General features: G+C 42.1%; 3 protein-coding genes across 3 annotated transcripts; all 3 read right to left on the bottom strand.

The window, feature by feature from the left end:
- Positions 1–4,690: 4,690 nt before the first annotated feature.
- On the bottom strand, positions 4,691–6,240 carry LOC117246261 (uncharacterized). Its single transcript, XM_033610099.2, has 3 exons — positions 6,136–6,240; positions 5,925–6,024; positions 4,691–5,700 (listed from the first exon to the last, which is right to left on the bottom strand). Exons 2-3 carry the CDS (start codon positions 6,019–6,021, stop codon positions 5,003–5,005), a joined length of 795 nt encoding a protein of 264 aa, XP_033465990.1. The 5' UTR covers positions 6,022–6,024; positions 6,136–6,240; the 3' UTR covers positions 4,691–5,002.
- A 2,144-nt stretch (positions 6,241–8,384) lies between these two features.
- Positions 8,385–9,872, bottom strand: LOC117272737 (uncharacterized). Its single transcript, XM_033651780.2, has 3 exons — positions 9,769–9,872; positions 9,558–9,657; positions 8,385–9,333 (listed from the first exon to the last, which is right to left on the bottom strand). The coding sequence occupies exons 2-3, from the start codon at positions 9,652–9,654 to the stop codon at positions 8,690–8,692; spliced, it is 741 nt and encodes a 246-aa protein (XP_033507671.2). The 5' UTR covers positions 9,655–9,657; positions 9,769–9,872; the 3' UTR covers positions 8,385–8,689.
- A 4,614-nt stretch (positions 9,873–14,486) lies between these two features.
- LOC117272739 (uncharacterized) lies at positions 14,487–15,930 on the bottom strand. The gene is made up of 3 exons (XM_033651781.2): positions 15,844–15,930; positions 15,633–15,732; positions 14,487–15,444 (listed from the first exon to the last, which is right to left on the bottom strand). The coding sequence occupies exons 2-3, from the start codon at positions 15,727–15,729 to the stop codon at positions 14,798–14,800; spliced, it is 744 nt and encodes a 247-aa protein (XP_033507672.2). The 5' UTR covers positions 15,730–15,732; positions 15,844–15,930; the 3' UTR covers positions 14,487–14,797.
- Between the last annotated feature and the right edge of the window lie 2,115 nt (positions 15,931–18,045).

Genomic DNA, 18,045 nt, shown 5'->3' on the forward strand with positions numbered 1-18,045 from the left:
CGTACTGTTGGTAACTTCAGTCAACATTAGGAATGGGTACTGAAATCTAGTATAATGAGCCCCTGGGCTAAATTCCCAAGACCATAGTACTGATAAGCGCTGAAGTTATTGGTTCTTTTATTACCTCCGCCAAGGAGGTTATGTTTTCGCTGGCGTTGGTCTGTTTGTCTGTCTGTTTGTTTGTCTGCAAAATAACTCAAAAAGTTTTGAACAGATTTTGATGAAATTTTCAGGAAAGGTGGATAATGGGACAAGGAACAGATGATAAAATTTTGGTGGTGATCGGTTGAAGCAAAGTGGATGAAATAATAAAATAGCTCTCAATAGCAGTGTATTCACCGAGTTTTAGAATAGACTCATTTCATAAACAGACATGTGCCACCGGTTGGCAGTGGCGAGTAGGCCTACTTGGGCTCGTCAGGAATACATAAAGTCTATCGTCTGACTGACCTGACTCAGTGAAAACATAAAGTCTATCGTCTGACTGAATAGGGGCTTGCCTGACTCAATGACACGATATGTACAAGATGATGCTGTTGATTAAAACTGCCTCCCAGCTTGATGTTTTGGACATGCGTATAACGTTAGCGATTGACAAACATTAGGGGAACTGCCCATTGGTCCGACAGCCCATTGGTCCGACATCCCATTGTTCCGACCATATTAAACCCATTGTTCCGAAGTCCGTTCCGAAGTCATCATGGTGCCCTGTGGTTAAGGTCTGGTTAGGTTTAGGCACAAAAACCACTTTATTAGGGTTAGGAAAAGATCATGGTGTGGTTTAAAATGAAAAAGAAAGTGACAAACACATAAGCTGTGAGCCTGCTTCGCCTCAAGCCTTTCCCAGCTGACCCAGAGCTGGTTGCGGCGCACCATCAAGGCAGAAATACGCCCGCCGGGAGCCATTCAGCACAGCGGACCGTCGGACTAATGGGATGTCGGACCAATGGGCTGTCGGACCAGTGACATGGACCCAACATTAGCGGTTAGTGAAAGTTAGCTAAACGTTAGCAATTACCTAATGTTAGCCAACGTTAGCGATTGCCTAACGTTAGCCAATGTTAGCGATTACCTAACGTTAGCGATTACATTGAAGACATCTTCATCTTCTGGTACTAGAGCCAGCACATTTTTAAACAGCCATAAATGGCAACGTTGCCTATTTCTTTCCTACAGGTGTGTTTATTCCTGCCGTTACAAAAGGTAGCATAACGTTAGCAATTGACAAACGTTAGCGGTTAGCGTAAGTTAGCTGAAAGTTAGCGATTACCTAACGTGGGGGGGGGGGGGGGGGATATCACCTACTTGGCGGAGGTCTGCACTGTCTGAGTGCTTTTCTAGTTAGTATTTTTAAACATTTTGGTTTGATTCATTATCATCCTGCAACCTCTCACATGCACTCGGTGCAGGGGCTGACCTCGTCCACACAGACACACACACACACACACTCATGTGCACGTGACACGAGTAATGTTGGTGAACAGCAGAGAGGCTGTGGTGGAAACAAAGTGAAGATAGCTCAAAAATTACTAGAGTTGATGGCACCTACATTCATTACTGTAGGTGCAATTAAACCTTTGCAAGTAAAAAGTACTCATACTTATAATACCTCATGAATATGTGTATTTATGAGGTATTATAAGTACTCATACTTATAATACCTCATAAATACACATATTCAGTGAGCTTAAACATGTAGACAGCAATATTTCATTGTGCTCTGTCCACAGTTCCTCATCACACAGTAAAAAATCTCAAAAATGCAGATATTGAAACTGAGACAATCCTTTTATTTCACGTGATCACAAGCTTTTACAACAACTTCAACTGTCAACTTTATTTGTCCCAAAAAGACAACTGGTTCTACACCATAAGGTGCAATAAAATGTGATCCCATTATCATTAAGACAGTGCCTCAGATGGCTTTATTGTACATAGTTTGGTGGTCATGATGATACCAATTTTGCTGTAGATCAGGCGTCACGTTGGAGAGCTGCAGAGGTACAATAAATACACATGTAATTATATCATACAAAATATACAGTTTTATTTTTTTGTACTTGTAAATGTGTGAAGCACATAAGTTAGGCTGACATGATCCTTACTCAGTAATCTGTGTCTTATGTACTCTTGAGATTAAATGGTACCTTACATTATATTATGAACAGATGTTGCTCAGACAAGTGCTCATAATGACAACAGAACATTTAATAAATGTGTTACAGATGGCTCTGCGTGTATCCTGGTCCCATTTAATATACTTGTCCCTGGAGTAATAAACATTAAAGGGCCAGTGCGTAATATTTGGCATGGTTTATTGTCAAATCTGAATCTGATTCTGAATATTCTACCCATTAATATGTTTATATGAGTGTATAATCGCTATAAAATAAAATTCGTTTGGTTTTCTTAGCCTTATAATTATGCTTTTATGTATATATATATATATATATATATATATATATAGCAAGGGCCTTGCTTTAGAGAGGTCGCCATCTTGCACCGCCTTGTATGTACGGCAGACCGACCAGAGAATCCAGCCAGTCAGAGAACGCGTTTTGAGTATATAAATAAACCAACGAAGACAGCGGAAGGAAGGAAGGAAGAAGGAGGAGGAAACAGCAGAGAGTGTTAGTAGTTCGTCGATAGAGAGTAGTGAAAGGTTTTTTTATTTTTTAAGTTTGCGAATGGACCACACTTACCACGCAACAGGAGAGAATGAACCCGAACCGTCATCTGCGAGGAAAAGAAGACGCAACTTCACTCCTTGTGATGCACTCTCTGCAGCGCTTTCCCTCCTGATGATATATCTCCCCAGCGATGGTAGCAGTAGCACCGAATCCCATTCTGTGCAGCAAGATGGGAGCTGAGGATTCAGCCTCTCTTCTCACCCGCTCAGCATCCAAGTTCGTCATCTGTATGCTCCGGCTCAAACAGGTATGGCTCTGGGTCTGTGTCCGCTACAAGAAACTCTTCAAAATTGCGTTCAAAGTCCATTGCGTTCAAAGTCCATTGCAGCTACTATAGTCCGGAGATATTGCTAGGCTAAATAAACAGCTGAGCTCTGTTTACCGGCTACGCTGTTAGTCAGTGTGCGGGCTGGAGATTGGCGGAGCAGAGAGGGGAGGGGGTGCCCGCTAGGTATTGTAAACGAGTATGTGTGTATGGAGTGTGTGTGTTACGCTAGAAGAGTCAGAGTTTGGGACGGAGTCTTTTACCCCCTGGAGTGTTACCGGAGTTTTTGGAGTGCTTAAATAAACTGGCCTTTTTCCCGAACGCTACTCTGGTCTCCTGCTCGTGAGTGATTCATTACAATATCGTAACATGGTTTAGATTTCTAAATAAACATTCACTTCGTCGCTAGATAGACCTACTCCTGAAAAACTTGTGTCTGCGCAAGGCTTTTTGTCCCTATGAGGCCACCGTCATTTACCTGACGGGAGGGGTGAGCGAGTGAGCCCTGCGATCTAGAATTTGACCACTGATGTCACTGTTTTCAACATTTTTCAACCCATTTTACACAGTGGCCCTTTAAATAACTAAATAATCTTCAGAGGACAAGACATGGTGATCACTGAGAGAGTTTTTGCTGTCATCATTACTTATATTTCTTGTCATCTCTGTTTGCTCCTTTCATTCATTCATTCATCTTCTAACCGCTTCATCCTCTTGAGGGTCGCAGGGGGGCTGGAGCCTATCCCAGCTGACATCGGGTGAGAGGCAGGGTACACCCTGGACAGGTCGCCAGACTATCGCAGGGCTGACACATAGAGACAAACAACCATTCACGCTCACATTCACACCTACGGACAATTTAGAGTTGTCAATTAACCTAGTCCCCAACCTGCATGTCTTTGGACTGTGGGAGGAAGCCAGAGTGCCCGGAGAGAACCCACGCTGACACGGGGAGAACATGCAAACTCCGCACAGAAGGGCTCCCACGCCCGGGATCGAACCGCCAACCCTCTTGCTGTGAGGCGAGAGTGCTAACCACCACACCACCGTGCTGCCCTGTGTGCTCCTACAAATAAATTATTTGACAATGTAAGTAGTGTAATCATACGCACAACACATAAGATGTGCATGACTATTAAAACAAACAACATAAATGCAGAAAAGAAACACTGCACACTGTCTTCAAGTCACAAATTTATTCCACAAGACCAAGTTTCAATCCAGGATGGATCTTAAAACCTCAGTGTGTAAAAATGGTGAGTAACAGTGACATCAGCAGTCAAATTCTAGATTGCAGGGCTCACCCGCGCTCACTCGCTCACCCCTCCCGTCAGGTAAGTGACGGTGGCCTCGTAGGACAGGAGTAGGCCTATCTAGCGACGAGGTAAATATATATTTAGGAATCTAAACCATGTTACGATATTGTAGCGACCCTGCAGTAAATGTTCTGTTATAATGTCAATGTTCTGTGAGTTAATGGCATGTTTGGGATTGAATGAGTATAGGTAGGGGGGCGGGGTGCGAGTGTGACAGGGATGAGAGCTGTGTGAGTGCGCGTGCTGGTGTGTGTATGAGCGAACTGGAGGAGAGAGCAGGAGTGCACAGTTGGAGTTACAGCTAAGTTCTTGTTTGCTGGTTGTTTTGGTGTAGTTACGGCCAACAGTAACCTGTACTGTTCAGTAATAAACGGTGGTTTATTACATAGACACAGACAAAAAGCACAAAAATGCAGATATTGAAACTGACACAAACCCTTTATTTCATGTTGTCACAAGCTTTTACATCAATGTCACCTGTCAACTTTATTTGTCCCCGAAGGACAACTGGTTTAACACCACACAGTGCAACAAAATGTGGTCCCATTATTGTAAGATAATGCTTCAGAGGGCTTTAGTGTACATAGCCTGGCGGTCAAGTGATACCTGTTTTACTGTAGATCAGGTGTTAGGTTGGAGAGCTGCAGAGATAGAACACGTACACATGTATATATATCGTACAAAATATACAATTTCTTTTAACGATTTTTGAGGGATTCTCACGTCTTAGCTTATTGAGCATCATCGTCGGAGTCTGCGTCATCGTCAGAGTCGCTGTCTGCTGCTGCAGCTACGTCAGCTTCGTCGTCGGAGTCTGCGTCATTGTCAGAGTCGCTGTCTGCTGCTGCAGCTACGTCAGCATCGTCGTCGGAGTCTGTGTCATCGTCGCTGTCTGCTGCTGCAGCTACATCAGCATCGTCGTCGGAGTCTGCGTCATTGTCAGAGTCGCTGTCTGCTGCTGCAGCTACATCAGCATCGTCGTCGGAGTCTGCGTCATCGTCATTGTCGCTGTCTGCTGCTGCAGCTACGTCAGCATCGTCGTCGGAGTCTGCATCATCATCATCGTCAGAGTCGCTGTCTGCTGCTACAGCTACATCAGCGTCTTCGTCGGAGTCTGCATCATCGTCAGAGTCACTGGCCGCCACCAGATCATCTGCGTCAGCGGAGGTCATGTTGCTTGCCACCTCATCTGCATCAGCGGAGGTCATCATGCTGGCCACATCATCTTCATCCAAGCTGCTCAACGTGTCATCTGTGTCAGCGGAGGTCATGTTGCTTGCCACCTCATCTGCATCAGCGTCATTCATGTTGCTCACAGCCAGGTCCTGAATGTCAGAGTCGGACATTGCATCGTCGTCAGTGACGTCTTTGAGCGCCTTGTCTATTGCAGGGCCGTTCTTGGCAATAGCATCGTCCAGAGCCTTTTCATCTTTAGAAGAAATTGCATCCATAAATAAAAGACAGTTAGTCAAACTGTTGTCTGTAAAGAACTTGACAAGTTCTGTAATTGTTTTAAAAATTGCACAAGACATTGACTTCCTAACATACATACAGAAATATGGAATTGCATCAATACATAAGACATCTGGTGCACATATCACACTACTTCAAGTATTATGACAACTATCACATTACATTAGATCATCTAGTTACCTGGGTCTACTGCAGCAGCCTTTTTGGCTGGTGCTGCTGGTGCTGCAGTGATCACAGCCACCAAAGCAAAGGCCAGCACCAAAATTTGGATCTTCATTTTCTGAAAGAAATCATAAAAACTTACATAAATACTATCAAACGGACTGTGAGCATTTAAGTAACTGACTCTGTTGGGTTTGTGAACGGAGTGGAATAAATGTACTGGACTCACCTTCAGTTTGCAGTTGCTCTCAGGTCCAAATGACTTCAACTCGAAACAGGAGTATTCTGACTGTCTGACCGATGCACCTCAAATTTATACCCCTTTGACCAAAGTATGTTTGTTTACAGTAAGTACAGCATCCAATGAAAAGTTTCCAGGGTTTGATGGTCTTTGACAAACAATGCCTGAAGGCTGTTGATGTAATGCAAAGACACACTGTGACATCAAGGATCAAGTGAACGCTTGTATCACTTTTATTTGCTAATACTGAATATTGATCAGGTGTACAGTATGTTTGGAAGTCCTTCAGTGAAATAATTGGGAGCCTCCTGGCGTTGATTGTACAGCTGTGGTTTTGATATTTGTTTATTTCTAAACATATTTAACTTATAAAAACACAAAGCATTATTGTATTCGTATTTGCCTGACATATTCTTAATCATATAAAAAATGAGTATGGCACATTTCAAATCACACAATAATTAACACAAGTCTGGAAAGTCTTTTTCAGGAAAAATAATCTGAACAAAGAGCCTCTAAAACTGTTCAACCACAAAAGTGACCTGACTTTTAGATGCTCAAAAACTTTTTTGTTTGTTTTTTTAACTCTCACTCTAATTTGGCTAATATCCTGAGGCTCAGGTAAGTTTGCTAATTAACTGACCAACTCAGCAAACAACTGGTTTTAAACAAGGGTGGGGAAACTGCAGGGTGCTCCTGGAATCCTTTTACTCTTTTAATGCTAACAGTTGTTTACTGTTCATTCAAAGATCCCCATTATAAACATATGAATGTGCCCCTAGTCTTCCTGGGGTCCTCCACATTTGAAATTAAGTACAAACATAAAATAGGAGTACAGACAAATTAAGATCTATAAACAATCAAAATACCAAACTGATACTCAAATGATATAAAATGAGATGTAAATGTAGACTAAACCATAATTCAACAAAGCAGCAGAAAGGAAAAACACTACAAACAAAAGTGATAATAAAACAAGCACACTAATCAGGTAAATGTATTTATTTAACAAAACATTCATTCAAATTTGAATTTTACATTGCTTCTATGCCAGGAAATAATTTAAAAAAAAGATTCACAGATAGGCAACCAAACATGCAAACTGCAAATTATGGCAGCATGTAAATCCACATAAAGAGTCTCAAAAAATTAATTAATTGGTATAGTTAAACAATAAAATGAAATAAAAATACATTAACATAAGTCAATATCAGTTTTGGCCAAATTCACAATTAAATCAGCACAGCACCCTATGACTCCGTAATCTAAATTATGTAATGACAGGAGCCCATAGGATCAAAAACCTGCCTGTCTTTACATGGACTTTTTTTCCATTGAGCACATTTTTATGCACCTGTCTGCCAGTCCTCCCTGCAGCTCTAGTGTTGTCTCTAAAACGTCAGTCATGAACGATAACGTCATTCTCCTCTGCGCCCTTTCTTATCCTGTACACCTCGAAGTTGTTGCGGGCTAGCTAGCCTCTCTCCTTAGTAAATATCCCATAGCTCTCTCTTGGCGTATACTCCTGTCTTCTGTGGTGCTTGCTCTATTTTCTGCAGCCGTTACTCTTTCATCCAGCTTCTCCACTTGCTTCTTCATCTCACCCATGGATATTTCCAGCCTGTTGAGGGACAGTTTGGTGTCCCGCAAAGAGTCACTATTCTCCTGTCTGAGTTTCCTCAACACTGCTAGCATCTCCAACTCTCCACTTGTTTCACTGCAAGCCACGCCTGGTATCATTGCAGCTAGCATTAGCTGCTTTGTGCCGGCCTTAATTTTGTCACGTTTTCCTGATTTGGTGTCCTTCTTGTTCGTTTTCTGACTCAAGCTCATTGTAGTCGAGAGTTTGTCATGCAGTCTAGTGTTCATTTGTCTTTCTGAACAAGAACCGGAGCTATTTCAATATGCACTATATTAAAAAGTACTCACCACCGCCCATCGAGGCAGACTCAGACGTACTTTGTACTTGGACAAGACGAGAAGGGGCGAGCTATGACCTTAATTCGACTACTGCGTGCATGTAAACGTATTGAATGTCGCTCTCCACCACCTTATCTGCGTCAGCGGAGTTCATCATGCTGGCCACATCATCTGTGTCCATTTTGCTCAACACCTAATCGTTGTCAGCGGGGGTCGTGCTATTCGCCATCTCATCGCCACCAGAAAAGTGGTTTTGAAATGAATTAATAAATGTTACAGGTACACAGACACAGAAAAAAAGCACAAAAATGCAGATATTGAAACTGACACAAACCTTTTATTTCATGTTGTCACAAGCTTTTACATCAATGTCACCTGTCAACTTTATTTGTCCCAAAGGACAACTGGTTTAACACCACACAGTGCAACAAAATGTGGTCCCATTGTTGTAAGACAATGCTTCAGAGGGCTTTAGTGTACATAACCTGGCGGTCAAGATGATACCCGTTTTACTGTAGATCAGGTGTTAGGTTGGAGAGCTGCATAGATAGAACACATATATATATATCGTACAAAATATACATTTTTTTTAACGATTTTTGAGGGATTCTCACATCTTAGCTTATTGAGCATCGTCGTCGGAGTCTGCGTCATCGTCAGAGTCGTTGCCTGCAGCTGCAGCTACGTCAGCGTCATCGTCGGAGTCTGCGTCATCGTCAGAGTCGCTGTCTGCTGCTGCAGCTACGTCAGCGTCGTCGTCGGAGTCTGCGTCATCGTCATTGTCGCTGTCTGCTGCTGCAGCTACGTCAGCGTCGTCGTCAGAGTCTGCGTCATCGTCAGAGTCGCTGTCTGATGCTGCAGCTACTTCAGCATCGTCGTCAGAGTCTGCGTCATCATCATCGTCAGAGTCGCTGTCTGCTGCCGCAGCTACGTCAGCATCTTCGTCTGAGTCTGCATCATCATCAGAGTCACTGGCTGCCACCAGATCATCTGCGTCAGCGGAGGTCATGTTGCTTGCCACCTCATCTGCGTCAGCGGAGGTCATCATGCTGGCCACATCATCTTCATCCAAGCTGCTCAACGCGTCATCTGTGTCAGCGGAGGTCATGTTGCTTGCCACCTCATCTGCATCAGCGTCATTCATGTTGCTCACAGCCAGGTCCTGAATGTCAGAGTCGGACATTGCATCGTCGACAGTGACGTCTTTGAGCGCCTTGTCTATTGCAGGGCCGTTCTTGGCAATAGCATCGTCCAGAGCCTTTTCATCTTTAGAAGAAATTGCATCCATAAATAAAAGACAGTTAGTCAAACTGTTGTCTGTAAAGAACTTGGCAAGTTCTGTGATTGTTTTAAAAGTTGCACAAGACACTGACTCCCTAACATACATACAGAGTTATGGCATTGCATCAATACATAAGACATCTGGTGCACATATCACACTACTTCAAGTATTATGACAACTATCACATTACATTAGATCATCTAGTTACCTGGGTCTACTGCAGCAGCCTTTTTGGCTGGTGCTGCTGGTGCTGCAGTGATCACAACCACCAAAGCAAAGGCCAGCACCAAAATTTGGATCTTCATTTTCTGAAAGAAATCATAAAAACTTACATAAATACTATCAAACGGACTGTGAGCATTTAAGTAACTGACTCTGTTGGGTTTGTGAACGGAGTGGAATAAATGTACTGGACTCACCTTCAGTTTGCAGTTGCTCTCAGGTCCAAATGACTTCAACTCGAAACAGGAGTATTCTGACTGTCTGACCGATGCACCTCAAATTTATACCCCTTTGACCAAAGTATGTTTGTTTACAGTAAGTACAGCATCCAATGAAAAGTTTCCAGGGTTTGATGGTCTTTGACAAACAATGCCTGAAGGCTGTTGATGTAATGCAAAGACACACTGTGACATCAAGGATCAAGTGAACGCTTGTATCACTTTTATTTGCTAATACTGAATATTGATCAGGTGTACAGTATGTTTGGAAGTCCTTCAGTGAAATAATTGGGAGCCTCCTGGCGTTGATTGTACAGCTGTGGTTTTGATATTTGTTTATTTCTAAACATATTTAACTTATAAAAACACAAAGCATTATTGTATTCGTATTTGCCTGACATATTCTTAATCATATAAAAAATGAGTATGGCACATTTCAAATCACACAATAATTAACACAAGTCTGGAAAGTCTTTTTCAGGAAAAATAATCTGAACAAAGAGCCTCTAAAACTGTTCAACCACAAAAGTGACCTGACTTTTAGATGCTCAAAAACTTTTTTGTTTGTTTTTTTAACTCTCACTCTAATTTGGCTAATATCCTGAGGCTCAGGTAAGTTTGCTAATTAACTGACCAACTCAGCAAACAACTGGTTTTAAACAAGGGTGGGGAAACTGCAGGGTGCTCCTGGAATCCTTTTACTCTTTTAATGCTAACAGTTGTTTACTGTTCATTCAAAGATCCCCATTATAAACATATGAATGTGCCCCTAGTCTTCCTGGGGTCCTCCACATTTGAAATTAAGTACAAACATAAAATAGGAGTACAGACAAATTAAGATCTATAAACAATCAAAATACCAAACTGATACTCAAATGATATAAAATGAGATGTAAATGTAGACTAAACCATAATTCAACAAAGCAGCAGAAAGGAAAAACACTACAAACAAAAGTGATAATAAAACAAGCACACTAATCAGGTAAATGTATTTATTTAACAAAACATTCATTCAAATTTGAATTTTACATTGCTTCTATGCCAGGAAATAATTTAAAAAAAAGATTCACAGATAGGCAACCAAACATGCAAACTGCAAATTATGGCAGCATGTAAATCCACATAAAGAGTCTCAAAAAATTAATTAATTGGTATAGTTAAACAATAAAATGAAATAAAAATACATTAACATAAGTCAATATCAGTTTTGGCCAAATTCACAATTAAATCAGCACAGCACCCTATGACTCCGTAATCTAAATTATGTAATGACAGGAGCCCATAGGATCAAAAACCTGCCTGTCTTTACATGGACTTTTTTTCCATTGAGCACATTTTTATGCACCTGTCTGCCAGTCCTCCCTGCAGCTCTAGTGTTGTCTCTAAAACGTCAGTCATGAACGATAACGTCATTCTCCTCTGCGCCCTTTCTTATCCTGTACACCTCGAAGTTGTTGCGGGCTAGCTAGCCTCTCTCCTTAGTAAATATCCCATAGCTCTCTCTTGGCGTATACTCCTGTCTTCTGTGGTGCTTGCTCTATTTTCTGCAGCCGTTACTCTTTCATCCAGCTTCTCCACTTGCTTCTTCATCTCACCCATGGATATTTCCAGCCTGTTGAGGGACAGTTTGGTGTCCCGCAAAGAGTCACTATTCTCCTGTCTGAGTTTCCTCAACCCTGCTAGCATCTCCAACTCTCCACTTGTTTCACTGCAAGCCACGCCTGGCATCATTGCAGCTAGCATTAGCTGCTTTGTGCCGGCCTTAATTTTGTCATGTTTTCCTGATTTGGTGTCCTTCTTGTTCGTTTTCTGACTCAAGCTCATTGTAGTCGAGAGTTTGTCATGCAGTCTAGTGTTCATTTGTCGACTACATCTCTGCTTTAGGCTATTTTAGTTCAGGGTCTGGTGGAGCTGGGTGTTCAATCATCTTTCTTGGTCATGACATAGCCAGAAGTCCAACAGATACATTTATAGAAGAATGAGGATATAAAAATAAGAACATAAGTACATTCAAATAGGGCTGTGTGCTTATCTTATGGCAAGATATTTCTTTGTAAGCTTTTTAATGGTAATTTTTTCATTCATAGTAGATTTTATATCAATAGGAAGAGAATTTCAGATTACAATGGACCTGTATATAAAGGTAGATTCAAGAAAATTTATTCTTGGCCCCAGGAGCATTATTTGTTTTAGGCTGTAACTCTCTCCTAGCACAGAAGGGGCAAATATGGCCTCAGACTTGAAGGTGCTGACTCTCAGAATGAGGCTGATTTGTTTGTCAGTTTGAATCCACCAGTCGGCCGGAGCCCTTCTGTATGGAGTTCGATGTTCTCCTTTTTTCAGCGTGGGTTTCCTGTGGGTTCTCCGTCTCCTCCCACAATCCAGTGACATGCAGGCTAGATTAATGGTGACTAAATTGTCAGTAGGTGTGAATGTGAGCGTGAATGGTTTCTGTCTCTGTGTGTTAGCCCCTGTGACAGTCTGGTGACCTGCCCAGGCTGTACCTCACTTAGCCCCCCGCAACCCTGTACTAGGATAAGTGGTTATGAAACATGAACAAATGAATGAGTACAAAATACATAATGAACCCTCCCCCGAATATAAACATGTCTGTACCACAGAGCAGTAATCAGTCAGCACACATCGCTACCTCAGAGTAGGAAACCTCCCAGACACTGAACTCTCCTATCAACAGACTGTATTATTTTATGTTTCAGCATGACCAATAAAGATGCCACAACACTGTCATACATCCAATAGTTTCCTTACAACACAGCAAGAGGATCTATGCTTACAATCAGCGTACTGTTGGTAACTTAAGTCAACATTAGGGATGGGTACTGAAATCTAGTATAATGAGCCCCTGGGCTAAATTCCCAAGACCATAGTACTGATAAGCACCGAAGTTATTGGGTCTTTTATCAGTACTTTTAAGCATTTTGGTTTGATTCATTATCATCCTGCAACCTCTCACCTGCACTCGGTGCAGGGGCTGACCTCGACCACACAGACACACACACAGACACACACACTCATGTGCGCGTGACACGGAGTAATGTTGGTGAACAGCAGAGAGGCTGTGGTGGAAACAAAGTGAAGATAGCTCAAAAATTACTAGAGTTGATGGCAACTACATTTGTTAGGTGCAATTAAACCTTTGCGAGTAAAAAGTATTCATACTTATAATACCTCATACATACACATATTCAGTGAGAATAAACATGTAGACAGCAATATTTCATTCTGCTCTGTCCACAGTTCCTCATCACACAGTAAAAAGTACAAAAATGCAGATATTTAAACTGACACAAACCTTTTTTTTTTTCATGTTGTCACAAGCATTTATAACAACTTCAACTGTCAACTTTATATGTCCCAAAAAGACAACTGGTTTTACACCATGGAGTGCAATAAAATGTCATCCCATTATTGTAAGACAATGCCTCAGATGGCTTTTAGTACATAGTTTGGTGGTCATGATGATACCAGTTTTGCTGTAGATCAGGCATTAAGTTAATAACAACTTTTTCGCCTTAAACGCTGAAAATAAAATAAAAGAGGGAGACAGGTTTTTCCTATTTTATCTTATTTTGTTATATTTCTCCCTCTCCCCTCTCTGGGAGCGTCTTACCTCCCGCCGCCCGCTCCCGTCTCAAACACGGAGGCCTCCCTCTCCGCAGAGCCCGCACTCCCGGCCCCGCACATACCCCCGAAGCTCGGGTCTCCCTCTCCGCGTAGCCCCCCCACCCTCCCGGCTCCTCTCCGCTCCCATGGCCGACCCTTGCGCCCTCCGACTGGGGTCCCTCTGTTTTTGTCTTTTATGCAAGAGGTACATTATCAATATCTCCTCCACAGTCGCCATGTTTGTTTTTGAGTTTGTTGTTGTCATAAACTTTTGACTCTGGGCTGCCCCCTGGTGGATATATTGGTTAACATCCATGCCAACATAAAGGACGCATGGAAGCATGTGGGCAGTGACAGTAACATCGTTTGAAACGGACGTATACATTTTCGTACGTAAAGGGAGCATAAATGGGCCTTTAGTCCAACTGAAATTGGACTATCCGTAGCTCGACTAACACACCTAGATAATTTTATGCATGTACCATTATTTCTTTTGCAAGCTTTTACCCTGAAGAAGAAGCAGATGATGTAGCAGCAGTGCAGTAACTCCCAGAAAAACAAACAAACACACACCATGGTGACCGAGAAGCAGAAGACGCACTTCTGGACGGATGAGGAAACTACATTCATGCTCCGACAGCTAAAGGAGCTAAACATTATGAAGTTTATGGATGGTAGGAAATCGCAAAACGCCAATTGATTATAAAAAGTTTCTGAACAAGAACCGGAGCTATTTCACTATGCACTATATTAAAAAGTATGCAGCACCGCCCATCGAGGCAGACTCAGACGTACTTTGTACTTGGACAAGACAAGAAGGGGCGGGCTATGACCTTAATTCGACTACTGCATGCATGTAAACGTATTGAATGTCGCTCTCCACCACCTTATCTGCGTCAGCGGAGGTCATCATGTTGGCCACATCATCTGCGTCCATTTTGCTCAACACCTAATCGTTGTCAGCGGGGGTCATGCTATTCGCCATCTCATCGCCACCAGAAAAGTGGTTTTGAAATGAATTAATAAATATTACAGGTACACAGACACAGAAAAAAAGCACAAAAATGCAGATATTGAAACTGACACAAACCTTTTATTTCATGTTGTCACAAGCTTTTACATCAATGTCACCTGTCAACTTTATTTGTCCCGAAGGACAACTGGTTTAACACCACACAGTGCAACAAAATGTGGTCCCATTGTTGTAAGACAATGCTTCAGAGGTCTTTAGTGTACACAACCTGGCGGTCAAGATGATATCCGTTTTACTGTAGATCAGGTGTTAGGTTGGAGAGCTGCATAGATAGAACATGTACACATGTATATATATCGTACAAAATATACATTTTTTTTAACGATTTTTGAGGGATTCTCACGTCTTAGCTTATTGAGCATCGTCGTCGGAGTCTGCGTCATCATCAGAGTCGCTGTCTGCTGCTGCAGCTACGTCAGCTTCGTCGTCGGAGTCTGCGTCATTGTCAGAGTCGCTGTCTGCTGCTGCAGCTACGTCAGCATCGTCGTCGGAGTCTGTGTCATCGTCATTGTCGCTGTCTGCTGCTGCAGCTACGTCAGCGTCGTCGTCGTCAGAGTCTGCGTCATCGTCAGAGTCGCTGTCTGATGCTGCAGCTACTTCAGCATCGTCGTCAGAGTCTGCGTCATCATCATCGTCAGAGTCGCTGTCTGCTGCTACAGCTACATCAGCGTCTTCGTCGGAGTCTGCATCATCGCCAGAGTCACTGGCCGCCACCAGATCATCTGCGTCAGCGGAGGTCATGTTGCTTGCCACCTCATCTGCATCAGCGGAGGTCATCATGCTGGCCACATCATCTTCATCCAAGCTGCTCAACGCGTCATCTGTGTCAGCGGAGGTCATGTTGCTTGCCACCTCATCTGCATCAGCGTCATTCATGTTGCTCACAGCCAGGTCCTGAATGTCAGAGTCGGACATTGCATCGTCGTCAGTGACGTCTTTGAGCGCCTTGTCTATTGCAGGGCCGTTCTTGGCAATAGCATCGTCCAGAGCCTTTTCATCTTTAGAAGAAATTGCATCCATAAATAAAAGACAGTTAGTCAAACTGTTGTCTGTAAAGAACTTGGCTGACTTCCTAACATACATACAGAAATATGGAAATGCATCAATACATAAGACATCTGGTGCACATATCACACTACTTCAAGTATTATGACAACTATCACATTACATTAGATCGTCTAGTTACCTGGGTCTACTGTAGCAGCCTTTTTGGCTGGTGCTGCTGGTGCTGCAGTGATCACAGCCACCAAAGCAAAGGCCAGCACCAAAATTTGGATCTTCATTTTCTGAAAAAAATCATAAAAACTTACATAAATACTATCAAACGGACTGTGAGCATTTAAGTAACTGACTCTGTTGGGTTTGTGAACGGAGTGAAATAAATGTACTGGACTCACCTTCAGTTTGCAGTTGCTCTCTGGTCCAAATGACTTCAACTCGAAACAGGAGTATTCTGACTGTCTGACCGATGCACCTCAAATTTATACCCCTTTGACCAAAGTACGTTTGTTTACAGTAAGTACAGCATCCAATGAAAAGTTTCCAGGGTTTGATGGTCTTTGACAAACAATGCCCGAAGGCTAATGATGTAATGCAAAGACACACTGTGACATCAAGGATCAAGTGAACGCTTGTATCACTTTTATTTGCTAATACTGAATACTCATCAGGTGTACAGTATGTTTGGAAGTCCTTCAGTGAATTAATTGGGAGCCTCCTGGCGTTGATTGTACAGCTGTGGTTTTGATATTTGTTTATTTCTAAACATATTTAACTTATAATGACACAAAGCATTACTGTATTCATATTTGCCTGATATATTCTTAATCATATAAAAAATGAGTATGGCACATTTCAAATCACACAAAACAAGTCTGGAAAGTCTTTCAGGAAAAATAATCTGAACAAAGAGCCTCTGAAACTCTGAAACCACAAAAGTGACCTGACTTTTAGATGCTCAAAAACTTTTTTGTTTGTTTGTTTTTTTTAACTCTCACTCTAATTTGGCTAATATCCTGAGGCTCAGGTAAGTTTGCTAATTAACTGACCAACTCAGCAAACAACTGGTTTTAAACAAGGGTGGGGAAACTGCAGGGTGCTCCTGGAATCCTTTTACTCTTTTAATGCTAACAGTTGTTTACTGTTCATTCAAAGATCCCCATTATAAACATATGAATGTGCCTCTAGTCTTCCTGGGGTCCTCCACATTGAAATTAAGTACAAACATAAAATAGGAGTACAGACAAATTAAGATCTATAAACAATCAAAATACCAAACTGATACTCAAATGATATAAAATGAGATGTAATTGTAGACTAAACCATAATTCAACAAAGCAGCAGAAAGGAAAAACACTACAAACAAAAGTGATAATAAAACAAGCACACTAATCAGGTAAATGTATTTATTTAACAAAACATTCATTCAAATTTGAATTTTACATTGCTGCTATGCCAGGAAATAATTTAAAAAAAGATTCACAGATAGGCAACCAAACATGCAAACTGCAAATTATGGCAGCATGTAAATCCACATAAAGAGTCTCAAAAAATTAATTAATTGGTATAGTTAAACAATAAAATGAAATAAAAATACATTAACATAAGTCAATATCAGTTTTGGCCAAATTCACAATTAAATCAGCACAGCACCCTATGACTCCGTAATCTAAATTATGTAATGACAGGAGCCCATAGGATCAAAAACCTGCCTGTCTTTACATGGACTTTTTTTTTCCATTGAGCACATTTTTATGCACCTGTCTGCCAGTCCTCCCTGCAGCTCTAGTGTTGTCTCTAAAAAGTCAGTCATAAACAATAGCATGTCGTTCTTCTCTGTGCCCTTTCTTATCCTGTACACCTCGAAGTTGTTGTGGGCTAGCTAGCCTCTCTCCTTAGTAAATATCCCATAGCTCTCTCTTGGCGTATACTCCTGTCTTCTGTGGTGCTTGCTCTATTTTCTGTAGCCGTTACTCTTTCATCCAGCTTCTCCACTTGCTTCTTCATCTCACCCATGGATGTTTCCAGCCTTTTCAGGGACAGTTTGGTGTCCCAGACAGAGTCACTTTTCTCCTGTCTGAGTTTCCTCAACCCTTCTAGCATCTCCAACTCTCCACTTGTTTCACTGCAAGCCACGCCTGGCATCATTCAAATTGATTCGCTTCAGTAGGCTCCTTGCCCTCAATTCCTAGACCCAGGCTGCCTGTAGCACTTATGGATTTACTTTTATCAACAATTTTAACTTATTTTGGAACCAGTCCCCTTTTTACAGGGCTGACGGGCTTCACCGGAGCAGGCTGGGCAGCCGCATTTTAGCATCTAACATTCAGCACGCTGTTCAGTGTGCACCATGTGACTGACAGTTATGTACATTGGAAGCACACGCCCCCCTGCTTTCCTCTTGGTTCATCCCCAACCCATTCCCACATCCATATCCATCCCAGTCAGAATTTCAAATAGATTTAATAGACCAGCTTCACCATGGACCAATAGCAACCCCAAAAACTTTCCTGTCACACCTGCTTCACGCTTACTACATTCAGATGATGAGTGCACGTTCGGCACTCATCATCGTAATGTTTAACAAAGACATGGCTTCG

Source organism: Epinephelus lanceolatus, chromosome 22 (assembly GCF_041903045.1).
Source record: "Epinephelus lanceolatus isolate andai-2023 chromosome 22, ASM4190304v1, whole genome shotgun sequence".
Lineage (NCBI taxonomy): Eukaryota > Metazoa > Chordata > Actinopteri > Perciformes > Serranidae > Epinephelus > Epinephelus lanceolatus.

What these genes read in the sequence shown, in the direction of transcription:
- LOC117246261 (XM_033610099.2), bottom strand. Translation starts at nt 6,021, where the DNA reads ATGAAGATCCAAATTTTGGTGCTGGCCTTTGCTTTGGTGGCTGTGATC. An exon ending in GGCTGCTGCAGTAGACCCAG is followed by an intron (nt 5,701 to 5,924) that starts GTAACTAGATGA and finishes TTTCTTCTAAAG; the next exon opens with ATGAAAAGGCTCTGGACGAT.
- LOC117272737 (XM_033651780.2), bottom strand. Translation starts at nt 9,654, where the DNA reads ATGAAGATCCAAATTTTGGTGCTGGCCTTTGCTTTGGTGGTTGTGATC. An exon ending in GGCTGCTGCAGTAGACCCAG is followed by an intron (nt 9,334 to 9,557) that starts GTAACTAGATGA and finishes TTTCTTCTAAAG; the next exon opens with ATGAAAAGGCTCTGGACGAT.
- LOC117272739 (XM_033651781.2), bottom strand. Translation starts at nt 15,729, where the DNA reads ATGAAGATCCAAATTTTGGTGCTGGCCTTTGCTTTGGTGGCTGTGATC. An exon ending in GGCTGCTACAGTAGACCCAG is followed by an intron (nt 15,445 to 15,632) that starts GTAACTAGACGA and finishes TTTCTTCTAAAG; the next exon opens with ATGAAAAGGCTCTGGACGAT.